General features: G+C 38.0%; 1 protein-coding gene and 1 pseudogene across 1 annotated transcript; both read left to right on the top strand.

Annotated features, from left to right (window-relative positions):
* Positions 1-1,196: 1,196 nt before the first annotated feature.
* LOC121267229 lies at positions 1,197-11,542 on the top strand (annotated as a pseudogene).
* Positions 11,543-17,806: 6,264 nt separating this feature from the next.
* Positions 17,807-18,671, top strand: LOC121267230. The gene is made up of 2 exons (XM_041171076.1): positions 17,807-17,852; positions 17,983-18,671. The coding sequence occupies exons 1-2, from the start codon at positions 17,807-17,809 to the stop codon at positions 18,669-18,671; spliced, it is 735 nt and encodes a 244-aa protein (XP_041027010.1).
* Positions 18,672-27,879: the final 9,208 nt, after the last annotated feature.

Here is a 27,879-nt window from a genome sequence, read left to right on the forward strand (position 1 = left end):
CTATCCTACTTTCTGCTCCAAACTACAGCTTCCTGTCATCAATTACTAGATCTCTTCCCATTTGAGTTTTCTCTCATTCTTGATCTGTAAGTTGAAACTCGTCTTTCTCTTCCTTCTCCCTCTCTAACATGACAAAGATTATGCATGGCTTTTCTTCTTTTGTGTGCAAAATGTTTGTGGCTCTGTTATTATATATTTTTTCTATTTTGCTTATATACATGTGTTAATTTTATATTTCATAATAAGATAAAAATAAGTTATAACTGTAATATGTAATTAACTATAAGTACCTCTTATTCAAATCATTCAAAATGCCGCTACACTATTCCAATGAATATAAACTAACTACATATATAATTATAAATACCTAAATAAAAAAATTATACATATTTTATATGTAAAAAGATAATATATATATATATAGTACTAGTAATTTATATTAGTAATAAATATGAGTTTTGCTACACACAAGCATAATGGAAAACTTCGGCACCAGAGGTGTGCTAGATGTGTAAAGACACTTATAAACTCATAAGGCTTTGGAGTTGCAGTGTGCTGTGTGCACGTACCGGCCCCCAAAGAGATTTTTCCTTCTTAGAATTGAGGGGTTTTGCCACACATTATTCACACATTATCACACCTGTTTTAATTTTTTTTTATTATTCTTGTTAAACTGATTGAGTTATTCTGATCATCATTCATACATCACATACTTGTTAAGGAAAAAAATAAAAAAATAAAAAAATAAAAAATAAAATGAGGTGAGCATTGTAGAGATGATGAGTAGAATTGAGAGCGTGATGGTTCTTACGGAGGAAACTGCTAGTACTGCTATGTGAAGTATGCGTTTTATGTGATACTTTGGATATCATTTCTCTAATTCTCTCAGGGCTTTTTATTTGATGATTACATCCTCGTGCTTTCGCGATTTATCAAATTGATCCTTCCTTCATTCTATCATCGGGGAAATTCAAAGAAGCTCCGCGACGTGTCACTTTCCTTGTTACAATATGAAGGCATTTAGCAAACAAGAAATGGCGGGATCTCCCATTTCCTTTATGGGGCTTCTGCTCTTATGTTTTTGGGCAGCCTTCACAGAAGCAGAATTCATGAAATATAAAGACCCAAAGCAGCCATTGAATGTTCGAATCAAGGATTTAATGAGCAGCATGACTTTGGAGGAAAAGCTTGGCCAAATGGTGCAGATTGACCGCAGTGTTGTATCAGATGAGGTGATGAAGAAGTACTTCATTGGTAATAATCACCTATCATTTTTATTTTCTGTGTGTGACTTCAAGGGAAGAAAAAGAAAGTTGAAAGTGTCGCATTTGTAGGTAATGCGCAATATTTAATAGAAAAATACTTTGTTTGGCAGGGAGTGTCATAAGTGGGGGAGGGAGTGCTCCATCTAAGGAGGCTTCTGCAGAGACTTGGATTAACATGGTGAATGAATACCAAAAGGGTTGTTTATCGACACGACTTGGAATTCCAATGATTTATGGGACTGATGCTGTTCATGGCAATAGCCTTGTCTACAAGGCAACAATTTTTCCCCACAATGTTGGACTTGGCGCTACCAGGCAAGAAGAACATCCTCAGTACATTAATATTTTAACTGCCGTCTTTTAGTCTGTCTAAGGAATAAAATGTCACAAATCCAAGAAGATTGAGGATGTATTGATATCTGTCTAATCATTAATCTTATAATGAAAATGTATCAGCTGTGATCAAGCTTCTTTCTGATCGACCAGAGACCCTGAACTTGTTAAGAGGATTGGAGCTGCAACTGCACTTGAAAATAGAGCTACAGGCTTCACACATGTTTTTGCACCTTCTGTAGCGGTATATATCCAAGTTTTCTGCCTGCTTGCTATCAGGATGATAGAATCTCCAACCAAAGTTGTGAATCCTTAATACTTCTGCCTGTGCTGCTATGAAAGCTACAGTGAAGATCCCAAGATTGTTCAAGCAATGACGAAGATTGTATCGGGGTTACAAGGGGACATACCCACTAAATCTCGAAAGGGTGTTCCATTTGTTGCTGGAAAGTGAGAATCTTGGCAAGAAAGTACGCTTTAACCAACATCAACTTGTTTAGTTTATTTAATGCAATAGATAATTATGATATTGGATCTTAAATAAGTAGATTTCAACTGCTTAATTTTGTTAAATCCTAAATTAGCATTCCCACGTCATATGCATGAGAATATCATGTTACTTGTCCATAATTATGCTTTGTTCCATCTTACATCATATAACAATACGAAATCCTTTTCACGTTTTGTCTGTAATAGCATCCACCCTTAGCTCTGTAAGTGCCGATCCACCTACAGTAGATTAGGAAGGCCAAATGTAGAAACTTTTCTTATTCTTTTGAAGGGTAGGCATTGCTTCTTTTGTATGGAAATGGATGGGGTTTTAATATCTGCTTTCTTGGTGATGGTGGATTTATAACGGTCTGGAACTATATAGTTGGTCAAGGATTAACTGTCATGGAGTACGGACCATGGATTCCTCTAATCATGTCCATGAAGAATAGCTAGAACGAAGAAAGATGAGCCTTGAGAAATAAATGAAACAAGAAAAAGTTTGAAATAGGACCACTACTGATCTTTCTGTTGTTTGAGATTTGACCCAATAATTTAATATACTTTGTTTGGTCTTTCAAATTCATAATATAGTTGGTGTTTCAGGATTTGTTTCTTGTCCGGGGGAAGGGGAAACGGGTTGTGTTGGGTTATTGGGAAGGGGATTAATACACGAAGTGGATAATCGAGTATTTTTTGGCTTTTGCGAAAAGAAAAATTCTATTCATCATTTCTACACACTACATACCACACATACCACACTTTTTTTTCTCTTACTAAATATATAGTATATGGATGATGAGTTGAAGAATTCAAAAAGTTTAAGAAGAATAAAACCAAAAAAAAGTTAAATTTTTTTTAAAAAAAAAAAGCGTAGTATGCGATGTGTAGAGATGATGAGTAGCAAAGCTCAAAAAGAAAAATGGTCTATCATTGATGATGCCTTGTAATTTGAGCCATTTGACCGAATCTGTTGTCTTTTTATAGAAAAGGAAGATAATTTCCTTGAAGTAAACCCATATTTCACCTCCTCTCACCTTTGTTAGGGAAAAACACACTCAGCGCCCTCCAACTATCATATGTTGTAAATTGTGAACCCCAAAGTACCATTTAATTAGAGTTACTTCCACTTGCTCTTGTTTTCTTTTGCACAGATACAAGGTTGCAGGTTGTGCTAAGCACTATGTGGGTGATGGTGGTACAAAAAATGGTGTGAATGGAGACAACACAGAGATAGACAGACATGGATTGCTCACCATACACATGCCGGGCTATTACAATTCCATCATCAAGGGTGTTGCGACAATTATGGTCTCATACTCCAGCTTGAATGGGATTAAGATGCATGCTAACAATGATCTTATCACTGGCTTCCTAAAGAACACTCTCCGTTTCCGGGTAAGATATAAATTCATGAATTTACCTTAAGTTTGTCAATCGTTTTCGGATTGAAAAGAGCATCTGGGAGCAACATATAAATCTTGTGACGGCCTGTTTCAAGGTTTCGTCCTCTCGGATTGGCAAGCTATCGACAGAATCCCCTCAGTATTTCATACTAACTACTCACATTCTATCCAAATAGGAATTCAGGCTGGCATTGACATGGTTAGTCATTGAACTATTATGCTTACTGCTTAGTCAAACTCACATAATCACATTAATGTCTCGGCAGTTCGGTATTCTAATATTTGTCGTGGACATATTGCAGGTTATATGTAATACCCCGTATTTTAGTGTATTTTTACTGAAGGATTATTTTTAATAATTCAAAAATTTATTCTCTTATTTTATAATTATCGGATATTTTAAATGGGTTATTTTATGATCTTTAAATTGTGAAAATTAAATTGTTATGTTTTCTTAATATTTATTTATTGTTGTACATTTAAATTGTTCTTCTTTCAAATTAATTGATTGTGGGATTTAATTATTTTATTTTCATTGTATCATTGCGTTTAACTTATTTTAATTGATTTGTTGTTTTAAAATCATCTTCGTTGGATCATTTTTTGTGACCCAAGAGGTGAGGATTGGACCTCATTTATTTTTCCCACTTTTCTTTTTCTCTTTTTCTTTCCTTTTTTCTTTTCTTTCCGCTACATTCCTTCCCCCCCACCCCCCCCCCCCCGCGCGACACCCTTCTCTCCCTCTCTGTTAGGGACCTCGGTCAAGTCCCTAAACACTATGTTCTTCTCGCCAAAGGTGGCCTTGTGATGACCAAATCCTTGTTCTTCTGTTGCTTGGTTCTCGAACAATTGTGGTCAAGATGACCACTTGGATAAGGTGAGGTTATGTGTTTAGGCTAGGATGAGTGTATTGAGTGGTGGTAAGGGTCAAGGAGTTGCGTAGGGTTCAATAAGTGTGGCCGCACAGCTCTAGAGTGAACTAGGGTTGGCGCCACTTCAAAGATGGAATTTTAGGGTTTGGAAGTGGTATGATGGACGGCTAGGGTTAGGTTAAGTGTATGGAAGATGGGAATGTATGTGGTCGGCTAGGGTTGGCCGACAATGCTAAGGAGAGATTTTAGGAAGTTGTTCCTAAAATCTAGGGACTCAATTAGGAAAGAGTTGGCTGAGTATGGGAGAATTGATTGAGTCAACTAGGGTTCCTAGATTATAGGAACCTAGTTTGGTAAGTGGAATGTTCGGTTAAGGCAATTCAAATTAGGCAAGTGGTTGCCGAATCTTGAATTCAAATATGGGAGTGAGGTTCGGCTAGGGCAACAAGATGAAGCCAACAATTTATAGTAAGTTGACTAACACAAGGGTTGGTCGACTTTGATGAAAGGAATGGATTGGAAGAGCAACTTATGATGAACACCAAAAATAAAATGAAGAACATTCAAGAACATAAGCAATGCTCATGAACTTGAATGAATTAAAACATAAACAATGATAACTCAAGACTTGATTCACGTATTGCACAAGTAATGAATAAACATCATATATTGATAAAATCAACTTGGATTCACGAATTGCACCAAGTTGCAAATAACAAGATAAATGAATCACACTTATTCAAAGAATTGCAAAGTGTGATTCTCTCTTTGGGATTCACGGATTTCACCCAAAAAGCCCAAGTGCAATGGCACCGGTTTGTGATCTCTCAAACAATAGTCTTCCCTCTAGGAGTTTTACCAAAAGATTCTCAAGCAAATCAAAGATGTCCTATTTATAAGCAATACAAAGTGGAAACCCCCAATAGGTCCCTTGAAAATAAATAATTAAATCAAATTAATTAAATTAAATAAATAACAAGATAGTGGTCATGGACCAAGCCTAGACGTGGCATGCATGGCTCATGATGGCTAGGTTGCAGCATGGTGGTCTTCGGCTGGTCCATGGTCATGTGGTGCGGCATGGCTTGTTGATGGTGAGCCAAGGTGGTGCACGGCATGGCCTAGGTTGGTGGCCTAGGTGTTGAGTCTGCAGGGCATGGGGTGGGGCCATGCGCTGGATGGCATGCCTGGTGGGCATGCCACTGGCCTTCTTTGCACGGTACGGGCTGGAGCCGTGCGCTGGTTGGCATGCCACTAACCTCGTTGGGATGCTGCCTGGCTAGGCAGATGCGCGCGCGCGCGCATCGGGTGGACTAGCAGTGTGATGCAAGGCCCTGTGCCGCATGGGCGGGCGCAAGGGCCGCGAGGCCTATCGCCAAGCGCATGGGCCTGCGCACAATAACTTGTAGGCACGCGCGGCGCGCTGCGGTCTGTATGGCTGTGCGCTGCGCGTGCGGTCAAGAGCTGCGCGTCTGGCCCCGCGCAGGGGCGTGCGCGGCGCATTGCTGCGTGCGCAGACTGGTCTTGGCTAACCTCGCTAGCCCTCATGCTAGGCGTCCCATGTGGTCCTGTGCGCGGGCCAAGGCATGCATGCATGCTGGGCGCCCTGCGCACCTCGCCTCACGAGCCAAGGCATGGTTGTGGGTTAGCCAAGGTGTTTGTTCCCACCATGACTAAGGCATGTGCGGCCTCTCTAGAGGCAACTCAACGTGGGGGTCTAACACTCTCTTCCCGTGTGTCCTCGTCTCCCTCACCCAACCCACCGCCATCGCGCCGCCGTGGGTGACACTGCCCCTCCCATCAGGTTCCCCACCGGCCGGCGACCACCTCCCTCCGTTTCCAACTCCTCCATCACTGCCGATAGCCCCCACGCACCACACCAAGTCGCGGCGCTCTCTTCACTCCAGCGCCGCCGTCGCGCCACCACCGGCCACCATTTCTTCACCACTTCATCATCGACCTCCTAGCAACCCAATGCACTCAACCCCAGCTCCGATCCGTCACTGGTGAAGCCTATCTATCTCCATCTCCTATTTCGACCTCTTTGGCCTAAAACCACCCCTTTGCGCCGCCACCCACGGCAAACCACCACCACCATTGGCTTCACCGACCTCTCTAAGCCCTACCCTATCAATTTCGGGTCTTAGTTTGTCCTCATTCAAAAGTGGGTATTTGAGACCCACGGCCACAGTGTATTTTACACTGTTTCATTGCTGAGCCACCACCTTTTGCACCACCCTGATCCTTCGGAAATTATTATATAGCACTGTAAGTATTTTTCCAAATAACTATCGTGATTTAAATATATTTTTACACTAACCCATATTATTGTGATCTGGTTGAACATGCCGGACTGAGTCCAAGGAGTTCAGGAGTCGGATGGATTGTGGACGGAGTTGTGTGTTTGGTTGGCATTGTGAATTGTTGGTTGTTGGTTTTGGTGTTGTTCATGTACATGGCATATTGCACGCATGATCATGTTTGTAAAGGAAACTGGGTTTTCGTGTACATGCATTCATGTTCATGTGTTTCATGAAAACTGAGTTTTCATGTGTTAAAAGATTTTGGGTGCGTGTGTATCACGACCCCAAGCCGAGATGGGGTATTATCTCGGTGGAGCTCCTCTAGTCACTCGGGAGCGGAATATACTGAGTGACGTCCCTTGGATTGTCGCTGAGTGACGATGGGATCGGATGAGATGGTCTCGTGCCGACTCTGTGGCCCCTCTGCTGGTGGGGACTAGAGGATGCTTGGCCACGAACGCGCTGGGCGCGAAACTGGGCATCGCTCGTTGTGTAGTGGGTGCTTGGCCACGAACGCGCTGGGCGCGGAACTGAGCATCGCTACGAAGCCAGGACGTGCGGATGATCCCTAGGGGAGATCATAGTGCATTGGTTAATGGAATAATGGGCTGTTTTCTAGAAAAATAGTGTGTGTTGATTAAAAGGATTTTATGTGATTCATTTTCTGGAAAAATGAGGTTTTATTGATTTGGGTCATTTTCTGAGAAAATGACGGAGTATTCTTTTTGGCAAAAATGGAATTTTTGCGTGTGTTGGAAAATATCTATTTTCGGAAAAAATAGTATTTTTGGATTTAATGCATATTTCATCATATGCATGCATGTTGGTCGCATTAATGTATTTTTATCTCGTAGTTGTTTGGTTTATACTTACATGCGGTACCGTTCTATGGTAACGCAGATTTCGATACAGATGAGGCTGAGGGTGAGCCTGAGGAGTCGGCTCCGCCCGAGGAGTGATTGGATCACTCGCATTCTGGTTTGGGACTTGTAAAATATTTATTTCGGATGACTGTATAATATTTAAACCTTTTTACTGATTGTTTAAATTGTATTAACAATTCTGGTACTTAGTTGTATTAATTATCCGCTGCGTTGTTTTTGTACACTGTTGCGTGTACACACACTTGGCACTAACGTTGGGATGTGTGACCCTATTGTCATCCTCCCGGTATCTCGATTCCCATGTCTCCTTACATGGGGGTCGTGGGCGCCACATCATGGTTCCACTCAACTTTACAGAATTCATTGACGGTCTAACCTTCTAGGTTAAGAATAAAGGAATTCCTATGAGCGGAATTGATGATGCAGTGAAGAGAATTTTGCGTGTCAAGTTTGTGATGGGTCTATTTGAGAACCCATTGGCCGATTTCAGCCTGGTCAACCAGCTTGGAAGTCAAGTTAGTTGCTCATGATGTGAATTTGACCCCTCACAAACAACAGAAACATCCTTACACCATTTATGCCACTGCACTTTAAAGGAGTATAGAGAATTGGCTAGAGAAGCTGTTAGAAGATCACTGGTGTTGTTGAAGAATGGTGAGTCTACAGACAAGCCATTGCTACTGTAACACCCCGACCCCGAGGGTCCAGAGAGTTAACTCATAAAACCTAATAATCAACTCTAACAAGGCTAGAGTACTTCCAAATTCAAGAATATATCCATTTTTCCAAACCTCAAATCGAACATAAATACTTCAATTAAATAAATTCAATAAACTCATTTATCCAATATTCAATCCAACAACCCAAATAAAATCAATTCTTCTTCATGTCTCAATTAACAACTAGAAATTATATAACATTAACATAGTCTCCATAAACCGTCTAAATCCATTGAAGTAAACTTAAGAAAGATAATTAACCTCCAACACCAACACTAATATCATGAGATACTCGACAACAATACAATGTTAATCTTCTCCATAGACTCTAATACTGATCTTCAGTTGAGCCATCGATGTCATCTGAAATATTATGAAGATTAACGGGGTGAGTTATCAACAACTCAGCAAGCAGAGAGCATATACTAGCATGTAAACATGAGCATTTATAACATTTGATAAGCCGAACAAAACATTTACTTTCAGAATGCAAAAACAAAACTTGTACAAAAACTTTAGAGCGAAATTTTTCAGAAAAATATACTTATTCCAAAAAGAGAATCTGTTGGCATTTCTAAACTGAAACATTATAATCTTATCATCGTTAAATATCACATCGGGACAATACCATGTTTAACCCTCGTGGTAGGGTTATAAACCACCATTATACCCGTGGCTGGGCTATTTTCCATGTTTCACCCCCGTGGTAGGGTTATAAACCACCATTATACCCGTGGCTGGGCCATTTTCCATGTTTCACCCCCGTGGTAGGGTTATAAACCACCATTATACCCGTGGCTGGGCCTTAACAGAAACAGAATGGATTTCATCCAAAATCCAATTACAATCATATACAGAATCAGAACTTCATGCCAATGTTTTCAGATGACACATCACATCAAAACAAAACACTGAAAAGTTTCAAATCATTTCACATGTTCAAGATAAACATAAACAAAACATTCTCATTTGTTCATAACAAAACTTTTAGAATTCCTTATTCGCTCTTTCACATAGTTCAGAAATAAAGTACACAAAACTAGCTCATGTCTACACCAGTCATGACAGAAAAATACTTTCTCTTATGTAGAATTTATGCATATACAGAATAAACATCTGAGGTTGTTTTCAGATCATCTCTTTTCAAAAAAAATAAACACATTTATTCTCAAAGTCAACCTCATTTTATTTGTTTTATGCAAAACTAGTATATGAACCCCGCTTACCTGACTTGTTCGTATTATCAACACCTTGAGCCGTAACTCTAATAGTAACACCACCTAAACAAAAGAAACATATATCCATCATTTAATAACCAATCTAGTAGGCTGCTATTTATTGAGTAATAAATCAAAACAGTCTCTTCACAGCTCCATAACTATCTAACAATTTAAACTTGAACAACTCTCTCTTCAAACCATTCGCATTTAAAACCCAAAACAACCACCACCTTCTATTAACACCAAACCAATTATAATTATTTCCAAAACCAACAACTGCAACTCCAATAATTAAAATATAACCCAAACCAAACTTCACTTCCAACCTCCGAATAAAGTAATTTCAGTGTAAGCATCAATACTCTAGTCATTCAATAATTCAAAACTTGCATAAAAGTTCAATACAACTAGCTCAAAACACCCATCCTTTTACACCAAATAGTCTCAAATAATAATCCAAAACAGTTTCACAATTCATCCAAAATTATACTCCTCACACTCAGAATTCCAACACACTCTACCGCAATCCAACAAATAAAACATCAACTCAAAAATAAATGTCAAAAATTCTTTTACTGAAAATGCTATGGTCTGCGCAGAGGGGAAATTATGACTAAGTGTGATGCACGGCCAAACCAAGCAGCGTGCGTGTGTGCGATAGACAAACCGAAGGAAAGAGATAAAATGATTTATGGAATGTGTAACGGCAAGCAAGAATTAAGAGAAACTAAGGATTTAATGGGTGGCGGAAGTTATCGAAAATAACTTCAAAAACAGAGGCAACCCCGGCACCCAGACTTGGTGCCCACAGTCTACTGCAAAGTGCCAAAATCCCACGAAGCAAAATCACAAACAGATGGTGAAGCCCGAGAAGAAAACATAGAACGGAAGAGAGAATGATGGTTCACCTTCGAAGAACCAGAAAATTCGAGACCCACGGAAACAGATATGTCGGCTAAGGATGAAACACCAGTCCACGCAAGAGAGAGAGTCTGAGTGGTTTGTAAATGTGGTGAGGAAGGCTCTTCATGCGCGGAACCACAAATAGAAATCGTGGGGCGTGGGAAGCAGTTGCACGGGAAGGGAGAGAATCACGGAAAAGCAGACCAAAATGCAGAATGAAGGAATCGGCGGAAGAAGAAGAAAAACAGTGCACGGCAGAAAGGAAATTTAATCCCTCCCCAAAACGACGCCGTCCGTCCATCACATGCTGCTCGTGGGCTGGGCTTCGTCCTGACTTCAAAGGGGCTGGGCCTAAAGCCCGGTTATCACAGCTACCCCTTCCCAAGAAAGCATAAAAAATACTTGTTGCTGGCAGCCATGCTGACAATTTAGGTTACCAATGTGGTATGTGGACAATAGAGTGGCAAGGACTAAGTGGCAACAACCTTACTAGCGGTACATTGAAACTCAAACTCATCCCTTTTAGATGATAATCTATTACTAACATGCACATGGTACATAAAAAGAAAAAAAGAAAAAGAAAAAGTAACCCTTTAGCATGAACCTGAACCTTCTCATGAGCAGGTACCACAATCCTCAAAGCTATTGAAAATACCATTGATCCAAAGACCAAAGTAGTTTACAAGGAGAACCCGGATGTTGAATATGTCAAGTCAAACAAATTCTCCTATGCCATTGTTGTAGTAGGAGAACACCCATATGCGGAGAGTTTAGGCGACAACTTGAACTTGACAATCCCTGACCGTGGCCCAAGCACCATCACGAACGTCTGCGGGGCTGTGAACTGTGTTGTTATCATTATCTCCGGCCGCCCTGTTGTGATCCAGCCATATATTTCCTCAATCGACGCGCTGGTTGCTGCATGGCTTCCAGGATCTGAAGGCCAAGGAGTTGCCGATGTTTTATTTGGTGACTATGGTTTCACAGGCAAGCTTCCGCAGACATGGTTCAAGACTGTTCATCAGCTTCCAATGAATGTGGGGGATCCGCATTATGACCCTCTCTTCCCATTTGGATTTGGTCTCACTACAAAACCTGCTAAAACCAATTAGGATACAATTCCGAGGACTTTCCTGTAATTCCAGGACAGAAATGCAAGTGTTATAGTGACAAGAAAATAAGTTTCATTCAATGGAACTTTGATTATCGACTAATCTTACAAACAGAAACTACTTGTATATCAAGGGAAGCCCAATATAAAATGAGGCTTAAAGACATAAATTTAAAACGAGATCTTTTTATTTTAATATAATAATAATAATAACAATAATAATAAATTATATACATAAATAATATTCGAGGCTTCTTCAAAAGTTATATTGGGAGGGGACAATAGCCCAATCGGCATACAGAGCCTTGGCATGCTGTTCTGAAGTTTTATTATCTCGTACTTGAATTATTGATGATCCCAATGGACGTGTTATTGGGTAAATTAGTAAAGGAAATTAACGAAGGACTCGGCTGTTCTTCGAGGGAAACTCTTGTCTCAATCCCATGTTAATACATTGAAGCAGCAGGTCAGGTACTTAGCATGAATATGCGTCGAAATTTGACCCTTTTTTATTTGTTTTATTCTACACGTTTTGTTTAAACCTGCCAAGAAAAAGTTTAATTGATATGAGCATTAGAATCGTATTGGCCTAAACCCCAAGGAGTGGCATAGAATTCATCATCAAATCTTATTCATCGTTTGTTTTTACAGATGAGATGAAATGAATTGAATTAAATTGAGATAAAATGTGAAAGTTGAATCAAATATTATTAAAATATATTTTTTTAATATTACTTTTGTTTTAGAATTTGAAAAAATTGAATTGTTTATTTGATTTTGTATGAGAATTTATAAAAGTTATAATGATTAAATGAAATGAAATGAGATAAGATAAGATGAAACTCACCATTCCTATTAATCTTGGGGTCATTGGACTGGAAATATTTTTCTTAAATTACACGACGTGTACTTATAAGAAATTCTTTGACGAGGATCTATATATGCACCATCAAAATTAGTTAGGGGTAAAAATATCATTACCAGTATGGAAAGAATCATCACAGCAATGTCATCTTATAACGTGCTAATTCAAGACCGTTGCAAGCATAATTGCTTTCATTTAAAAAATATCCATGAATTGTTATAGGAAGTAACTATTGCACAATGATGTATGAATTGTGGCACTTTTGGTCTTTCTGCAAGGTAACGCGCATGTTGAATTAGTTTGGAGGTATCTTTTTTCTACATACTCAGTTCCATGCATACTTTTCACATAACTCAGGGTTTGAAATACTTGGCTGGCATTTGGTCGTCATATGAGAATACTTGTTTGAAAGTGCCTTTTGTTGTTTGGCATTTGGTCAAGTTTTACTTCTACAATAAAATTTTCTATTTTAAATAGGGCTAAATACAGATATTAGTCTGTGTATAACAACCACTTCCTAGGAAAGGACTAAGCTGCTACATTCAAACATTTTCTCATGAACACTCGAGAAATATGAAATTTAACATTTTTATAAAAGGAAACTTTCTGATTAATCATGACTTTCAAACTCCAAAATACATTGCTTAACAAAAGAAGTATCATGTGCAAGAAGCGTCCACAAATGTCTACATTGTATCAAAGTCCTTTATATTTACAAAAAAATTCAAAAAAAAAAAAAAAAAAAGAAAGCAAATGACTTTTAGGCAAATCAACCCAACTCCCTTCAATTCTAAGCATCTGTCTCTTCTCTTGGAGTCATGTCTTGCCCTGCAACCTCATCATCTGCAATACATGGCACACGTAAAACATTTAATGCAAAAATGAGTCTAATACTCAATAAATAGTTATATCATACATTAATTAAAAATAATAGTTCACATAGTTCTTTTCTTTTTAAAGGCCATGCAATCCTAAGACACACAATTGAACTATACTTATCTATTTTTCACTTTCATTGACTGATACACACTATGACACCCAGTGTGTTAGATTTTGTGGTCTTTTGGAGCTAACTCTGCCTATGGCCGCAAGTTGGGAACCCATTCCTTAGGAAGTCGTCATTGGATGCATTATGAATGGGACCGATCCGACATTGCAATCTTCTCAATCATTGGTACCATATCATTTCATTCCGTCTTTGGCAGTACTCAAATCACACCAAGCGCCCAGAGCGCGTGCGAAAACTGTAGATGTTTCCTACCGAACTCCCGAAATCATCAAACTTTTGACCCAATCGAGTATTCTCTGGCATAAAAATTCATATCTTTGGAACTAACATAAAAAAGATTCAAACTAACATCCTAATATGTAGATCAAAGGCTGAAAATCATCAAATAAAAATATCAAAGCCATTGGAGTAAAATTAAACCATAAAAGATCCAAACTTTCTTATAACAAAAACTGTTTTTCTCCTTCCAGACTCTAAGTTTCTAGATCTGAGAAAATATTTCATAAAAAACTTTTATCATGCAAATAATCCTTAACAAACATTCATATAAACATGTTAGCAATACTCGATAAAAAGTTCGGACCAAGATCTATCTATTAGCTTGTTCAAAACTCAAAAATACAACATATTATCCAATTTATCACCTAGATTGACCTTTTCATGGTTAAAATAACTTTTTATAAATCAAACAACCATGAAATCAAACAAAAAAGGTAATCACAGAAACTAGACTAAAAAAGGAACAAGTTTCATGAAGGAATCTTAGTGAGTTAATAGTTACAAGGGCTTTGAAAACTGAAGGCAATAAAGCTCAAAAAACTACCAAAGAGAAAATACTGTGTTCTCTCCAAGAACAAAAATGAAAGGGATGAATGAGTGAGGAAATGGCCTGCACGCCTCTGACACATTCTGAAAGTGAAGTGAGGTTTTTGAATGACACTTGAATGATGAAAGTCTTGGTCAAAGTGAGGGACAAACTGCCCAAGGCATGGGCTATTTAGAGGTGGCGTGTTGGAGGTGGTGGTGAGGTGGCCTTCCCTTCCCATCAAGGGCTATTTGAGGGTTGTCATGAGCAGTGGATGGTCAGCCTTGAGAGGGTGGAAACTTCTCAAAAATCTTTGCCAAGGTGGCCAAGATTTGTGGGCCTAATGGGCCTTAAACAAGCGGGCTTCATTTTGGGGTTTAAAAAGTGTTTGGTTAGGGTTTGAGATGCTATCAAGTCCAAATCTAATTTTTTTTAACCCAATCAAATTTTCATGTTTTAAAGGGTTGAATAATAATGTCATAATATGAATTTTATGGATTAATAGCATGTGAAAGTGATTTAATCAAGTGATTAAACACAATACTAGAAATCAAATCCAATACAGTTTTGAAATCAATTTGGGGTTTGGGGTAACTGTTTAGTGTTTCAATTTCCTCCAAGCTTTTTGGGGTTTCAATTAGATTCCAAATGTTTAAGGTTTCACTAGGGTTGAAACCCTCTTTGGTTTTACACAAATTGGATCATTGGATGGAATAGGATTTTGCTTAGGTGGCATGATCTCACACCTTGATTTTTTTCACATTTCCATCTCATGGTTTCTCTTAGTGTCAAGTGTTCAATACTATTCACCAAGTGTGGCTAAGATCTTGCCAAGTGTCCACATAAAACTTGTCTAACTTAATTTGGACATTCCACACTGTAATTTTAAAAACACTGCACTTGATGCTACTATCGAGGTTACTATTCACTCGGGAAAAAGTGAAATTAAACTTTGCACTCCAAAATCTTAAATATACACACACCTAACTGTGCAATTTGTTTATCAAAATTCAACTCCGAAGTGTCTCAAAATAAACAAAATGTGTTTTCAACAAGTGTTTCATCTGAAAACTGAAAATGAATTTATTGTGCCATAAATCCTAAATAACCCTCTGAGTCTAATGGCGCAAACCATATCGCATTCTAAAACTCCTAACTATTTCAAATAAATAAAATCACACTTCTGGCACCATTGTGAGTGGTAACACTGACTATGCTGACAGACTAAAACCTACGCGATTAGTCGATTTGTAAAAACTTATAGAGTTTTTACGAGATTCCTTAAGCTTATAGAAATTCCACCATTGAATTTCTAGCAGGATGTTACAATTCCGGGACTGATGAAGGGGTGTCCTGAGTGAGAGCTCATGAAGAGTTATGTTGGGCCATTATGAGTCGATGGAAGCAAGGGTTTCGTAGCGAAGGGGAAAGAAGAGACACGAGATAAAGTGCAAAGATAGCAAGGATAAAGGGTGAGAGGAAAGAATGCTAATGCAAGTAAACGGGAAGAAGGGAAAATGAAGGTTATGAATGAGTAGGGGGTGACGGTTACACAATCGAGTAAAGGAAATCAGAGGGGGCTGACAGCATCATCATTGCATGATCTGGTGATGTAATGGAAATGAGAGGTTGGCTAAATAAGAGTGACACGTGTCACGAAAAAGTCACTAACGTTTGAAACCTCCAAGGCCAGGGAAAATGAATCGTCAAGCAGGGTGTTTACTAGATTCCTGTCCAAAAAGGACGTCAATCAAATGCCCACTAGATGATCGCCGAGTTTGTCCAGATGTAGCCATTATAGCCCATGTCTAAAGTTGGTCGACAGGCAAGCGGGGTAACATCGTCAACAATCTAATTCCCTCGTATCCACGCAAAGGGAATTAACGAGCTAACTGGAGGAACTCATTTAGCCCTTAATAAGGAGTAGGCCCAGTTTAGAGGCTCAACCCAACAGATGATAAGGATCAAGTCGATGGAGTCTTAAAGATTTATACGACCCCATCTTGTAACTGTCAAATAGGGTAGAATGGATAATTGATCCAGGAACTTGGGATGAATCCAACATTCTCGGGTTGAGCATAAAGTCAATAGAACATGAAGATAAGACCCAACGGGATGATCATCATTAGTGCCTAACAATAACCACCTACAACTATATATACAAGAAGCAGTCAACATGTTTAGGTAACACAACTCATCTTGATTACTATTTTGGTGATAGCTTATTCTGTATATCGCTGACTTAGAGATTAGAGGTGCATCAGGCACACCGGATCACTACTTTTATTGGTTGCAAGGAGGGCATTATGGTCAGCAGTGGGACACGTCTCCAACACAAACTAAAAGCAATGTTTCAAGAACATATCCGAGGAGGACTACAAAGCTTTTATTTTTTCATTTACGAGAAAGTGTATTTTTAAAATCCACAGTCCTTTTATCCCATTAACACGATGAATGAAAGTCTCATTTGACTAAGGAGTTCATTATCCTTAGCCAATCTTATCATTTATTCCATGTTTCATGATGAAAGGAACTTTGATTTGACTCCAAAAACTTTTAATACAGTAACTTGGCTCCAAAAAATATAGAAATGCTTGACCCATCGAAGTTGGGTACCCAAAGTGTATCCTGAGACAAATTTTTGTATTTTTTTTTTTACTTAATGATTAAGAAAATATCTTTTAATAATATTGTGAATTTTTTATTTTTTAAAAAAAATGTTTATGATGATTAAAAAAAATACATGAAAAAATAAAAAAGAATAAAAAAATGAAATGCAGTTATCAGGACATTTCTTCGAAACACTTTTTTGGTAGTTGTAGTGCCACTCCAAAAAATAACTTATACAAGATGTGCTTAATTTTTTTAGAAAAATTATATTTATCATGTTCATGTTACACACTACACATAACTTTTTAACTTTATTTTTTTTTCTCTTATTAAATATGAAATGTTTGGACGATGAGTAAAGGAATTCAATTAATTTAGGAAGAATAAAATTAAAAAAAATAATTATAACGTATAGTATTATAAATGATGAGTATAGTAAATGATGAGTAGCAAAACTCAATTTTTTATACCTAGTATTATTTAGCTACAAATGCAATAGAACAAACCCATGATTTAGGGAGGTCAAAAGCAGTGGGAGGTCTTGGCTTTAGGGATATGGAAAATTTTAACAAAGCCATGTTGGCAAAACAGGGTTGGAGACTTATGAAAATGGAGGATTCCCTAGTTGCAAAAATCTTTAAAGAAAAATACTACAAGAATGTAAAGTTTACTGAAGCTAAACTAGACATGATGCCTTTTTACATCTGGAGAAGCCTGTGGTCTGTATAAGAGGTAGTGAAAAATGGAGAGAGATGGAGGGTAGGTGATGGGAAGGAAATTAGGATCTAGGATAAAAAATGGTTGCCTGTGGAAACCTCTTTTTCAGTTCAATCCCCAGTTAAGATCCTAAGTCCTTATGGAAGAGTCTGTGAATTGATTGATGAGGAGAAAAATGAGTGGAAAACTGACTTGATCAGAGATATTTTCAGTAAGGAAGAGGCAGCTATAATCTGCACTATCCCTCTTAGTCAAAGGGGAGGAGCAAATAAACTAATCTGGCGCTTGACTAAGAATGGGAAATACTCTGTCAGAAGTGCCTACTATACTGAGAATCAAAGGTATAAAGAAATGAAAGGGCAAGCCTCGAATCCAGAAAGGGAAAAGAAGAATTTATGGCAGATGCAAGTACCAGGGGGATGGAAGCACATGGTATGGAAAGCTATGCACAACATTTTACCTACTAAGCAGAGTCTATTCAGAAAGAATGTACTGGAGATCCAAGATGCCCGATATGCTTGCAAAATGAGGAGTCAGTAGTCCATGTCTTGTGGTCCTGTCCAGCCTCTACAGATGTGTGGGCAGAAAGGGGTAGTCCAGTGCATAAATGGAACTCAAATGGAGGTGGATTTGAGGAGTTGTGGCAGGAAATGGTGAGAAAACTACGTCAATCAGAGTTAGAAAGAGTGGTGGCTATAATGCACTCGATATGGTACAGAAGAAATGCATGGGTATTTGAAAGTAGTTTCTCTAGTCCCAAAAGTGTCATTAAAAAAGCCCTAGTCAGGTTGGATGATTATCAAAAAGCACTGAGGGATGGCAGAACTGAAGTAAGGAAGACTAAGCAGGTCAAGCAAATAGGAGAATGGCAGAAACCAGAGGATCCGAGTGTTAAAGTCAATTTTGATGCAGCAGTGAATCATAAAGAAAAAAGAATGGGTGTAGGGGTGGTAATAAGAGACTCTATGGGGGATGTGTTAGTGTCTTTGAGTGCACAAATCCAATGGGTGAATTCCCAATTCATGGCAGAATGTAAAGCGCTGAGTAAGGCTTTAGAATTATGTAAAGATTTGGGTTTCTACAATGCATGGTTTGAAGGAGATGCAAAAGGGGTTGTAGATGGGGTGAATAATGAGGAGGATGATTCTTGGGTGGGATAGGTGGTGAGGGATTTGCAGAAGGAGCTCCGAAGCTGTAAAGGATGGAAACTAAGTTTTGTTCACAGAGAATGTAATGAAGTTGCTCATAGCCTTGCCAAGTTAAGACTGACTATAGATACAGAAAGGGTGTGGATGGAATGTGTCCCACCTGATAGTGCTCAGAAAGTTATTTTTGATAAACATTGTAATCACACAAATTCTTAAATGAAAAGAATTCATGCAGAGGTTATTTCAAAAAAAAAAAATTTGTCAATTACATACCCGCAGCTAGTCTTCACATGTACTAAAGCTTTTATAAATTGGAATGGTTAGCCGAACTTTATTATCTTCTCTGAACCTTTTCTACTCTTCTAGAAGAGTGGACTTTTTGAAATATTGAATCCATTTGATTGGATGAAACCAGCCTTATTCGTAGGATCGCAATAAAAAAGGAACCAAACAATCAAAGCCGGAGGCCAGCATCCTCCTTGCCACTTTTGACAGCTGTTGATGTTGAGATCCATGACCATCTAGTGGGCTAGCAGCCAATCGAGAGTATTCAATAAGGATAATGATATATGTCCCGCTGGGGCCACCGTTGGTAGCTCCCGCTCTCAGTTTTTAAAATATTTTTATTTAATAATTAAGTATGTATTTTTTAATAATATTATAATTTTTTATTTTTTTTAAATATTAAAAATACATATATGAAAAAAAAAAAAAAACACAATCCTAAGACTAGCGGTGGCTCCCAACGAGAGTTAGGAGCATTGAGTGTAGCAGTACTCATTTAATAAATAAAGTTAAATTATTTATTTCCAATCCCAATTCAATCATATTTATTCATAAACGGATGTGAAGTACATTATATATAGATGATGTAACAAGATTTAACTTGTAAAAAAATTTACAGATATTAATATTATAAATGAAATTGTGTTACATTAATAATATAAATGATGTATTTTTTGTACCAACTTGTAAATAAAATAATTTTGATTATTTATTCGTTTTCCTATATAAAGAGAAATATCAAAGTTCACAAAAGGAATTAAAAATAAAGTTTATACATTAATGTTACTACATGTGATACAGTAGATTTACTTTATATAATAAAAATAAAATTTTACTCTTTTATTTTAATCATATTTTATAAGTGTGACACTTTCATCACTCTTAAATTATATGTTACGTTTTTAAAACAAAACACTAAACTGATAGGCTATGACATTTCAATGTAGTGGGATAAACTTGTCATGCGTGCAAATAAGATTTTCAATATATATTATTTGTTAATTGTTAAATTTTCTCTTTTTGTCTGATAAGGGCTTGCGAACAGCCAGCAGGCCTAGCCATTTCCGACAGTTTGATATTGAGATGGTTCATAGATGTTTTGTGTTTGTCTTGCATTTAAGGAAACTTATCACGTCAGAAGCTTTGGCATCAGATAGACTTTGTCCTTCCGTCCGTGTCACGGTCACGTTTGATTTCAACAACTCTTAAAAGACGTTTTTATAACTTTTTCTGTCTTAATTTTTTATTATTCTCTGGTTTTCTGTCTAATCTATAAATGATTCAGAAATGCCGTTTGATTCCGATTGTCATCGTTTTTTTTTTATTAAAAATTTGATATTTGTAATTATATAAGTTTCACACGTTTTGTTTAAAAAAATTAAATATAAAATTCACATAAAAAAAAATTATTTTGTAATAATAGATCTTACCTTCTTTCAAAATAGATGTACGAGACTTATATAACTTAAGACTGTATCGAACTACTCTTTTTTATATAGTATTTAATAACGTATAAATAGTTAATTATTAATAAATAATTTTTTAATTATTTAATAACAAAAGCTAATGACCTTAAAATCATTTAAACGCCAAAGTTCAAACCATTCTTTCTACTCTTAGAAAAGATAAACATTTGTTTCATTCTATATTTATCATCTATGGTGATCATTTTAATTAGTGCGACACATTATAATTAATTTTCTACTTAAGTACAAACTAAAATAAAAGAAGTTAGCATTTGAAGAACATGTTTAATCCCTCTTTAGATTAGCTATCGATCAATAAATTACGTGGCTATTTTTTTTTAAAAAAAACAATTTCGTGGCTACTTAGATAGCAAGTGGAGCTTAATATCTTATCATGCCTAATCCATAAATTACGTTTTTTTCCTATTAATCTTAGAGAAATGATAGTTTTATCGTGAGTGCGTAAGCACTGTGCAATCATTTTAAAAAAATGAATAAATACGAGACCTATAAAAAAGAAATTTTAATTGTAGATTCTATACTTTTTCAAAGTGACTGCACGACGCTTGCGCACTCCATAACTGCATATAGCATACTCTTATTTTTATATTTATAAATACTGATGATCATTGCAATTTTATTGGTCGGAAAATACTACATTTTACTCTCTCATTCAACTCTAATTCTACTGTGACGAGGTGGTATTCTTCAATAACAATTGAATTTTCCATTAAAAATTAAAATATGATATGAGGATAATAAACATGACACGTTTTATATAATAAAATAGGGTGTAACGGGTCCGGTTTGGTCCGATTCTAGACAAACTTTGGGCCTGAACCAGTATATACCTATTTTGCATTTTTAAGAATCGATACCGTACCGATTACCCTTCTAAACCATTACTTTCTGTAGCATCCGAGTCCAGTCAGGGTGCTTTAAAAAAAAAAAATTGGGTTACAGTTATGAAAATCGTTTGGGATTATGATTAAAATTTTTAGAAGAAAGTTTGGACCTAAGATATTTTTTACGGTATATAAATTTTTTAATAGGTTTGATAATTAGGTTTTTAAAGTCTTTAATGAATCAAATGGATGTTCATCAGAAAATTTATGGAATAAGTGTATTTATTTTAGATTGAGTAGAGACCCAAAACTTTAGATAAAAGCTATGCAATAATCTCGTTAAGGGTCCAAGGCGTGCGCCTAAGTATATTTACTTTATGGTTATGTTATTTTATTTTATCTTCTTTTGTTTTCTTTTAGACGTAAGAAACCGGTCCGTGGAATCGTGTTCCAGACACCATCGCTCGGTTTGTGTCCATTTTTCCTTTTTCATGCAGTGTTCCCATCCTCTCCTCTAGGTTTCTTATCTCTTTACTATTTATATATCTTATATATATGTGTTAAGCATCCTCAGCGCCGCTGCCCTCTCTTCATGCTTTCAGCCATTTAAACTCATCTGAGCTTCCCCCCAACCTCAGTACAGACCACAGCCAGCCACTGAAGAACAACCTTCTACGTAAAACACCAACCGAAGAGCTCGGCTTGCATCCAGTAAACTGCCACACCCAAAGCCAGTCCACGAGTCGTAACTCCACCAAACACAGTTCGCGCCGGTGCCTCCGCCTCTCTTAGTCCATCACCCAAGCCGTGCGCCACCACCTCTCCGTGTAAACCCCATCACTATAAGCCACGGAACTCCCCTATTTTTAGCCACCCGAAACAGAGACCCATCCACCAAACCACTGCACTGCACCGCACTGCACCACACCACGCAACCTGCTACAAGCTGTCACCACTTGCACGGAAGAGGATGCCGGACACCCACAGACCACCCCAGCCCGTAGCAACCCCTCACGGTGAGCATCTGCTTCTTTCCGCCCTCTCTCGCTCACCTCTCCCTCTCGTTCTCTCGTGCTTAGCACTGCTCGATGGAAGCTCCGCCGTGCTCCTGCTCTCCTGCCGCACCACCACAGCTCCTCCAGCCAGCTTCCGTCACACGTTGCCACTGCCTCGGTTTTGCGTGGGTGAGCTTCTGTCGCCACTCCCGTTTGAGCCTCTGCATGTTGTTATTTTGGTAGTTGTTGTTAGTTGTGTAATAAGGAAATATGGTGTATATATATATATATATATATATAATTATATCGGTGAATCAGTAGGAAGAAGAGTGTTTTGAGTTTTGACCTTTCTACCCCTTTTTATTAAAAGCATACTTTAATTTCTGGAGAGGCTTTTAATGAACTACAACTTATACCGTAAGCTCAGTTTTATTTGATTAGTGTTTAAATTTAGTGAGTTATTTATTAGTGGTATGGGCTTAAGATTTATTTGATATACATCATTTTGATAAACCCGTCTATTTTTATTAGACGTTATTTCAATATGTTTGATAAACTATTTTAGTAATTTTATTGGACTGAGATTTTTTTTAGCAAGTTAAAATTTCACTGTTATAGATATGAGTAGTTGTGTAACACCCCAAACCCGGGTGGCTTGGAGAATTACTACATGTCACTTATAAACACGTCTCCCAACACATCCAAAGAATAATCTCCAAAAACTTCATAAATGAAATCAATCTCATATCTTCTGGATAATCTCATTACAAACTCCACACAATCTTAAAAGCAATAAAAAAAAAAAAAAAAAAACATATCAAAGGGTCCACAATCTCCCGGTAATAGTAACATACCAAACTGATAAAACCATAGGTCCTACTAAACCTGAAAATATAATTAAAACTCAAAGACATTAAAAAAATTAAGAATATCAGAAGTCCTTCTTCTAACCACATTTCCTCAACTTAAACACGTTCACCAATCTAATCCAGGTCCTCATTTGGATTCTCCATATCATCTGAAAAATATTATCATGATAGGGAGTGAGTTATCACAACTCAGTAAGTAGAAATCATATGCTAGCCTGCAAACATGAGCATTTACAAAGAATAGCATGCAGAACAAAATATTTTCCAGAGTTATCATGCAGAACAGAACATATTTTTCAAGAGTAATAGAGCGATGGTTTTAAGACAAGTAAAAACCCATAGTGCTTTGGCATAACATAAACTGAGTATCATCATCAGATCAAAACAGAGCATCAAACAGAGCAGAGACCATGTTTCACCCCCGTGGTAGGGTTGTGCTAACCCCGGTGGCCAAACCAGGCAGAGACAGATGTGAATCTTTCCTTTATTCTTCTCGGAGCCCCGAGTGTGCACACAGGAAAGACCACAATAAAACCATTTTGTTTCCAAAGTGGGTGCACTCAGAGACAGAGAAGTTGGTACCAACCCAAACAGAGCAGAGCATAACAGAGCAGAGCACAGCAAAGCAGAGACAGAGTCAGATACGAAAACCAGTACACCATGTCAAAGGTTTTCAGATGTTATATCAAAATAATACAGAGTATCAAAACAGAATCAGACAGTTTACACACACTGAACACAAAAGCCAGAATATCTTTTCAAATAAATGCACAACTTTTCATATTCTCAATATCGCTCATTTTTCAGATTTCAGAAATCACATGACAGAATTTAGCTCATGTCTACACAATGCATGTCAGAACATATTTTTCTCTTTTTCGTACAGATTTCGTGAGTATGCAAATAAAAGACTGAGGTTGGTTTTTGTTTTTTTCCCAAGTTCTCATTTCACCACAAAAAATATGCAAAATTTTCAGAAAATCAACCTCAGTCTGAAATAATTCGTGTAAGGCCTAGCATAGGAACACCGCTTACCTGACTCCTGCAGCGTATTATCTATACCTTGAAATTGACCTCTATCAATCTCGTCGCTTATTCATAAAAAATATATATAAACTAAGTATTAAAAGAAAATAACACAACCTCCATCTAAATAATTAAAACCCACAATTCCAAACCATATTATAGCAAAAAAATAGCTTACTAGGTCAACCAAGTAGTAATCTGGACAACCCTAAATTCAATCCAAAATATCATATACTAATCTTAATATTTACTAAAACACCCTCCAAAGTCTACGTCTAACACCAATAATAAAAAATTCTTAAGACCATTCTAATACAAAGTGTTGGCTTACTCACTTAAATGACCAAGAACTAGGAATCACAAGCCACGGAAGCCCAAGAACTGACGAAATGCAAACCCAACTCACGGCAACAACAAGCTGCAGAAATGAGGATAAAATCAAAATAAATTCGAAGAAGAAATTGCATGAGTACGCTACAGCAATAAGAAATTCCAGCAAAGGCTTCAATGCCTACCCGAAACACACCAACCCGAAATACTCCCACGCACAGCAACCAGAAACTCATAAAATGCTACTCAAACTCACGGCAAGGACCAAAAACTGCAGAAACGAAATGGAGAGAGGATCGGCTGAGAGGATGCATTAAAATTGAGTCTTGTTGCAGAACAAAAAAAAATGGAAGGAGAAGAGGTTATACCTGAAGACGAAATCTTGAACAAGAGGAAGAGAACCAACGGAAAAACTGGAGAGATGAAAGAGGGAACCCAGTGCTCTGCTGCAAAGTGAGGGATTGATTTAAGTGAAAACTGAAATGGGGAGTTATGGGTATGAGTTTCGGAAGCCACAAAAATAACGCCAACAACAAGGAATAAAAATGAAACCGAAAAAAAAGAGAATGGAGAGAGGTGCGAGAGATAGAGGTGCGGAAGAAACTGAAATTGAAGCAGAGAAATGCGGAAAGAAAGGAGAGAAAGAAACGGAAGTTGAAGAAGAAACACTCACCTCCAAAAACGACGTCGTTCGGGACTCTTACTAAACACTAAAATGGCTGGGCCATTTTCACGGCATGATCCGGGCCTGGCAACGCTTGGGCTTTACATCCTCCCTCCTTTACAAAAAGATTCCGTTTTCGAAATTTGCTATAAACTATAATAATTTCCTTCGAACAAGTGAGGATACTTTACCTGCATCTCTTCCTCGAATTCCCAAGATGCTTCATTGATAGCATGATTATTCCACAATACTTTAACTAAAGAAATAGTTCGATTCCGCAACACTTGCTCTTTCCTGTCCAGAATCCGCAATGGTTCCTCGGTGTAGGTCATGTCTTCTTGAATCTGCAAGGGTTCATGATCTATGATGTGAGTGGGGTCATGTATATACTTCCTCAACATGGACACATGGAACACATTATACACTCCCGAGAACGCCGGTGGTAGAGCCACCCTGTACGCCACCGGTCCAATCCGATCAAGAATCTCAAACGGCCCAATGTATCTAGGACTCAACTTACCTTTCTTTCCGAATCTCATAACTCCTTTCATTGGTGAAATTCTCAAGAATACCTTATCTCCCATCGCAAACTCTAACTGACGGGGCGTTTATCTGCATAACTCTTCTGTCGGCTTTGAGCTGCTTTCATTCTAGCCCGAATGGTATCTATCTTTTCTGTGGTCTGCTGAATAATCTCTGGCCCTAGAAGTTTCCTTTCACCTACTTCATCCCAATACAATGGAGACCTACATCTCCTGCCATACAAAATCTCATAAGGTGCCATCCCAATGCTAGCCTGGAAACTATTATTATATGCAAACTCAACCAATGGTAAATGTTGCATCCAAGATCTCTTGAAATCCATCAAGCATGCCCTCAACATATCTTCTAAAATCTGAATAGTTCTTTCTGATTGTCCATCTGTCTAAGGGTGAAAAGCAGTACTGAAACTTAACTGAGTACCCATTGCCTCTTGTAAGCTTCGCCAGAACTTAGAGGTAAAACGAGGATCTCTATCCGACATAATGGATACCGGTACTCCATGCAACCTCACTATCTCCCGTACATACAGTTCCACTAGTTTCTCTAGTTTATAAGAAACTTTAATGGGCACAAAACGGGCGGTCTACGATAAGTGATCCACGATCACCCATATAGCATCTTGCCCGCTTACGGTCCTTGGTAGACCTGTCACAAAATCCATGGAGCTATGTTCCCATTTCCACTCTGGAATCTGAAGTGGCTGTAATAATCCTGCAGGTCTCTGATGTTCCGCCTTCACTTGTTGGTAAGTCAGGCATTGTTCTACAAATTTAGCAATTTCTCTTTTCATGCCATTCCACCAAAAGTACTCTCTCAAATCCCGATACATCTTGGTACTCCCTAGGTGAACAGTGTACAAAGAACGGTGTGCCTCTTCAAGAATTAACCTTTTTAGTTCATCATCAGCAGGTATGCATACTCTACTCCTAAACCTCAAAACTCCATCCTTGGAAATACAAAAATCAGGTTTGTCCCCGTTTCCGATCCCTTCCATTAACTTCACCAACCCTGAGTCCACTTTCTGAGTAGCTTTGATTCTATCTATCAAAGCAGGTTGAACCACTAAACTGGCCATGAAAGCATTTGTATCACTAGCAATGACTTCGATACCGGCTCTTTCTAAATCCATTAGCAACCTATGCTGAGTGGTAATAGCTGCAATTGTCGGTCCCACTGACTTCCTACTTAGAGCGTCGGCTACAATATTAGCTTTGCCTGGGTGATAATTAATGGTGCAATCATAATCCTTGATCAACTCAAGCCACCTCCTTTGTCTCATGTTTAATTCTTTTTGGGTAAAGAAATACTTCAAACTCTTGTGATCCATATAAATTTCGCACTTTTCCCCATACAAGTAATGTCTCCAAAGCTTAAGTGCAAAAATGACTGCCGCGAGTTCCAGATCATGAGTGGGATAATTCTGCTCATACACTTTCAATTGGCGTGAGGCGTAAGATATAACCTTCCCATGTTGCATTAGTACACACCCCAAACCAAGCCTAGAAGCATCGCTATAGACAACAAATCCGCCTCTAGCTGTGGGAACTGTTAACACCGGAGCTGACACTAATCTCTGTTTCAACTCTTGGAAGCTTTCTTCACACTTTGTTGTCCATTCAAACTTATTATTTTTCCTGGTGAGTGCAGTGAGAGGAACTACTATCTTGGAAAACCCATCAATGAATCGACGGTAATACCCCGCCAATCCCAAGAAGCTTCTAACCTCATGAACATTCCTCGGTGCCGACCAATTAACCACTGCTTCCACTTTTTCTGGGTCTACTGAAATACCATCCTTTGAAACTACATGCCCCAGAAACGTGATTGAATCAAGCCAAAATTCACACTTCTTCAACTTAGCAAACAGCTGCTTGTCTCTGAGTGTCCCAAGTACCAACTTCAAATGTTCTTCATGCTCGATCTCGTTTTTGGAGTATATCAGTATATCATCAATAAAGACAACCACAAACTTATCCAAAATCTCATGGAACACCCTGTTCATCAAGTCCATAAATACGGTTGGGGCGTTAGTCAGGCCAAAAGGCATGACCAAAAGCTCATAATGGCCATAACGAGTCCTGAACGCTGTCTTAGCCACGTCTTCAGCTCTGATCTTCAATTGGTGGTAACCTGATCGAAGATCAATCTTGGAAAATACTTGAGCACCCTGAAGCTGATCAAACAAATTTTCTATACG

Source organism: Juglans microcarpa x Juglans regia, chromosome 5S, assembly GCF_004785595.1.
Source record: "Juglans microcarpa x Juglans regia isolate MS1-56 chromosome 5S, Jm3101_v1.0, whole genome shotgun sequence".
In the NCBI taxonomy this organism is placed as follows: domain Eukaryota; kingdom Viridiplantae; phylum Streptophyta; class Magnoliopsida; order Fagales; family Juglandaceae; genus Juglans; species Juglans microcarpa x Juglans regia.

Coding starts and splice junctions, on each gene's coding strand:
- LOC121267230 (XM_041171076.1), top strand. CDS start 17,807: ATGGGAAATACTCTGTCAGAAGTGCCTACTATACTGAGAATCAAAG. Junction 17,853..17,982: donor TACTATACTGAGAATCAAAG/GTATAAAGAAAT, acceptor CCTACTAAGCAG/AGTCTATTCAGAAAGAATGT.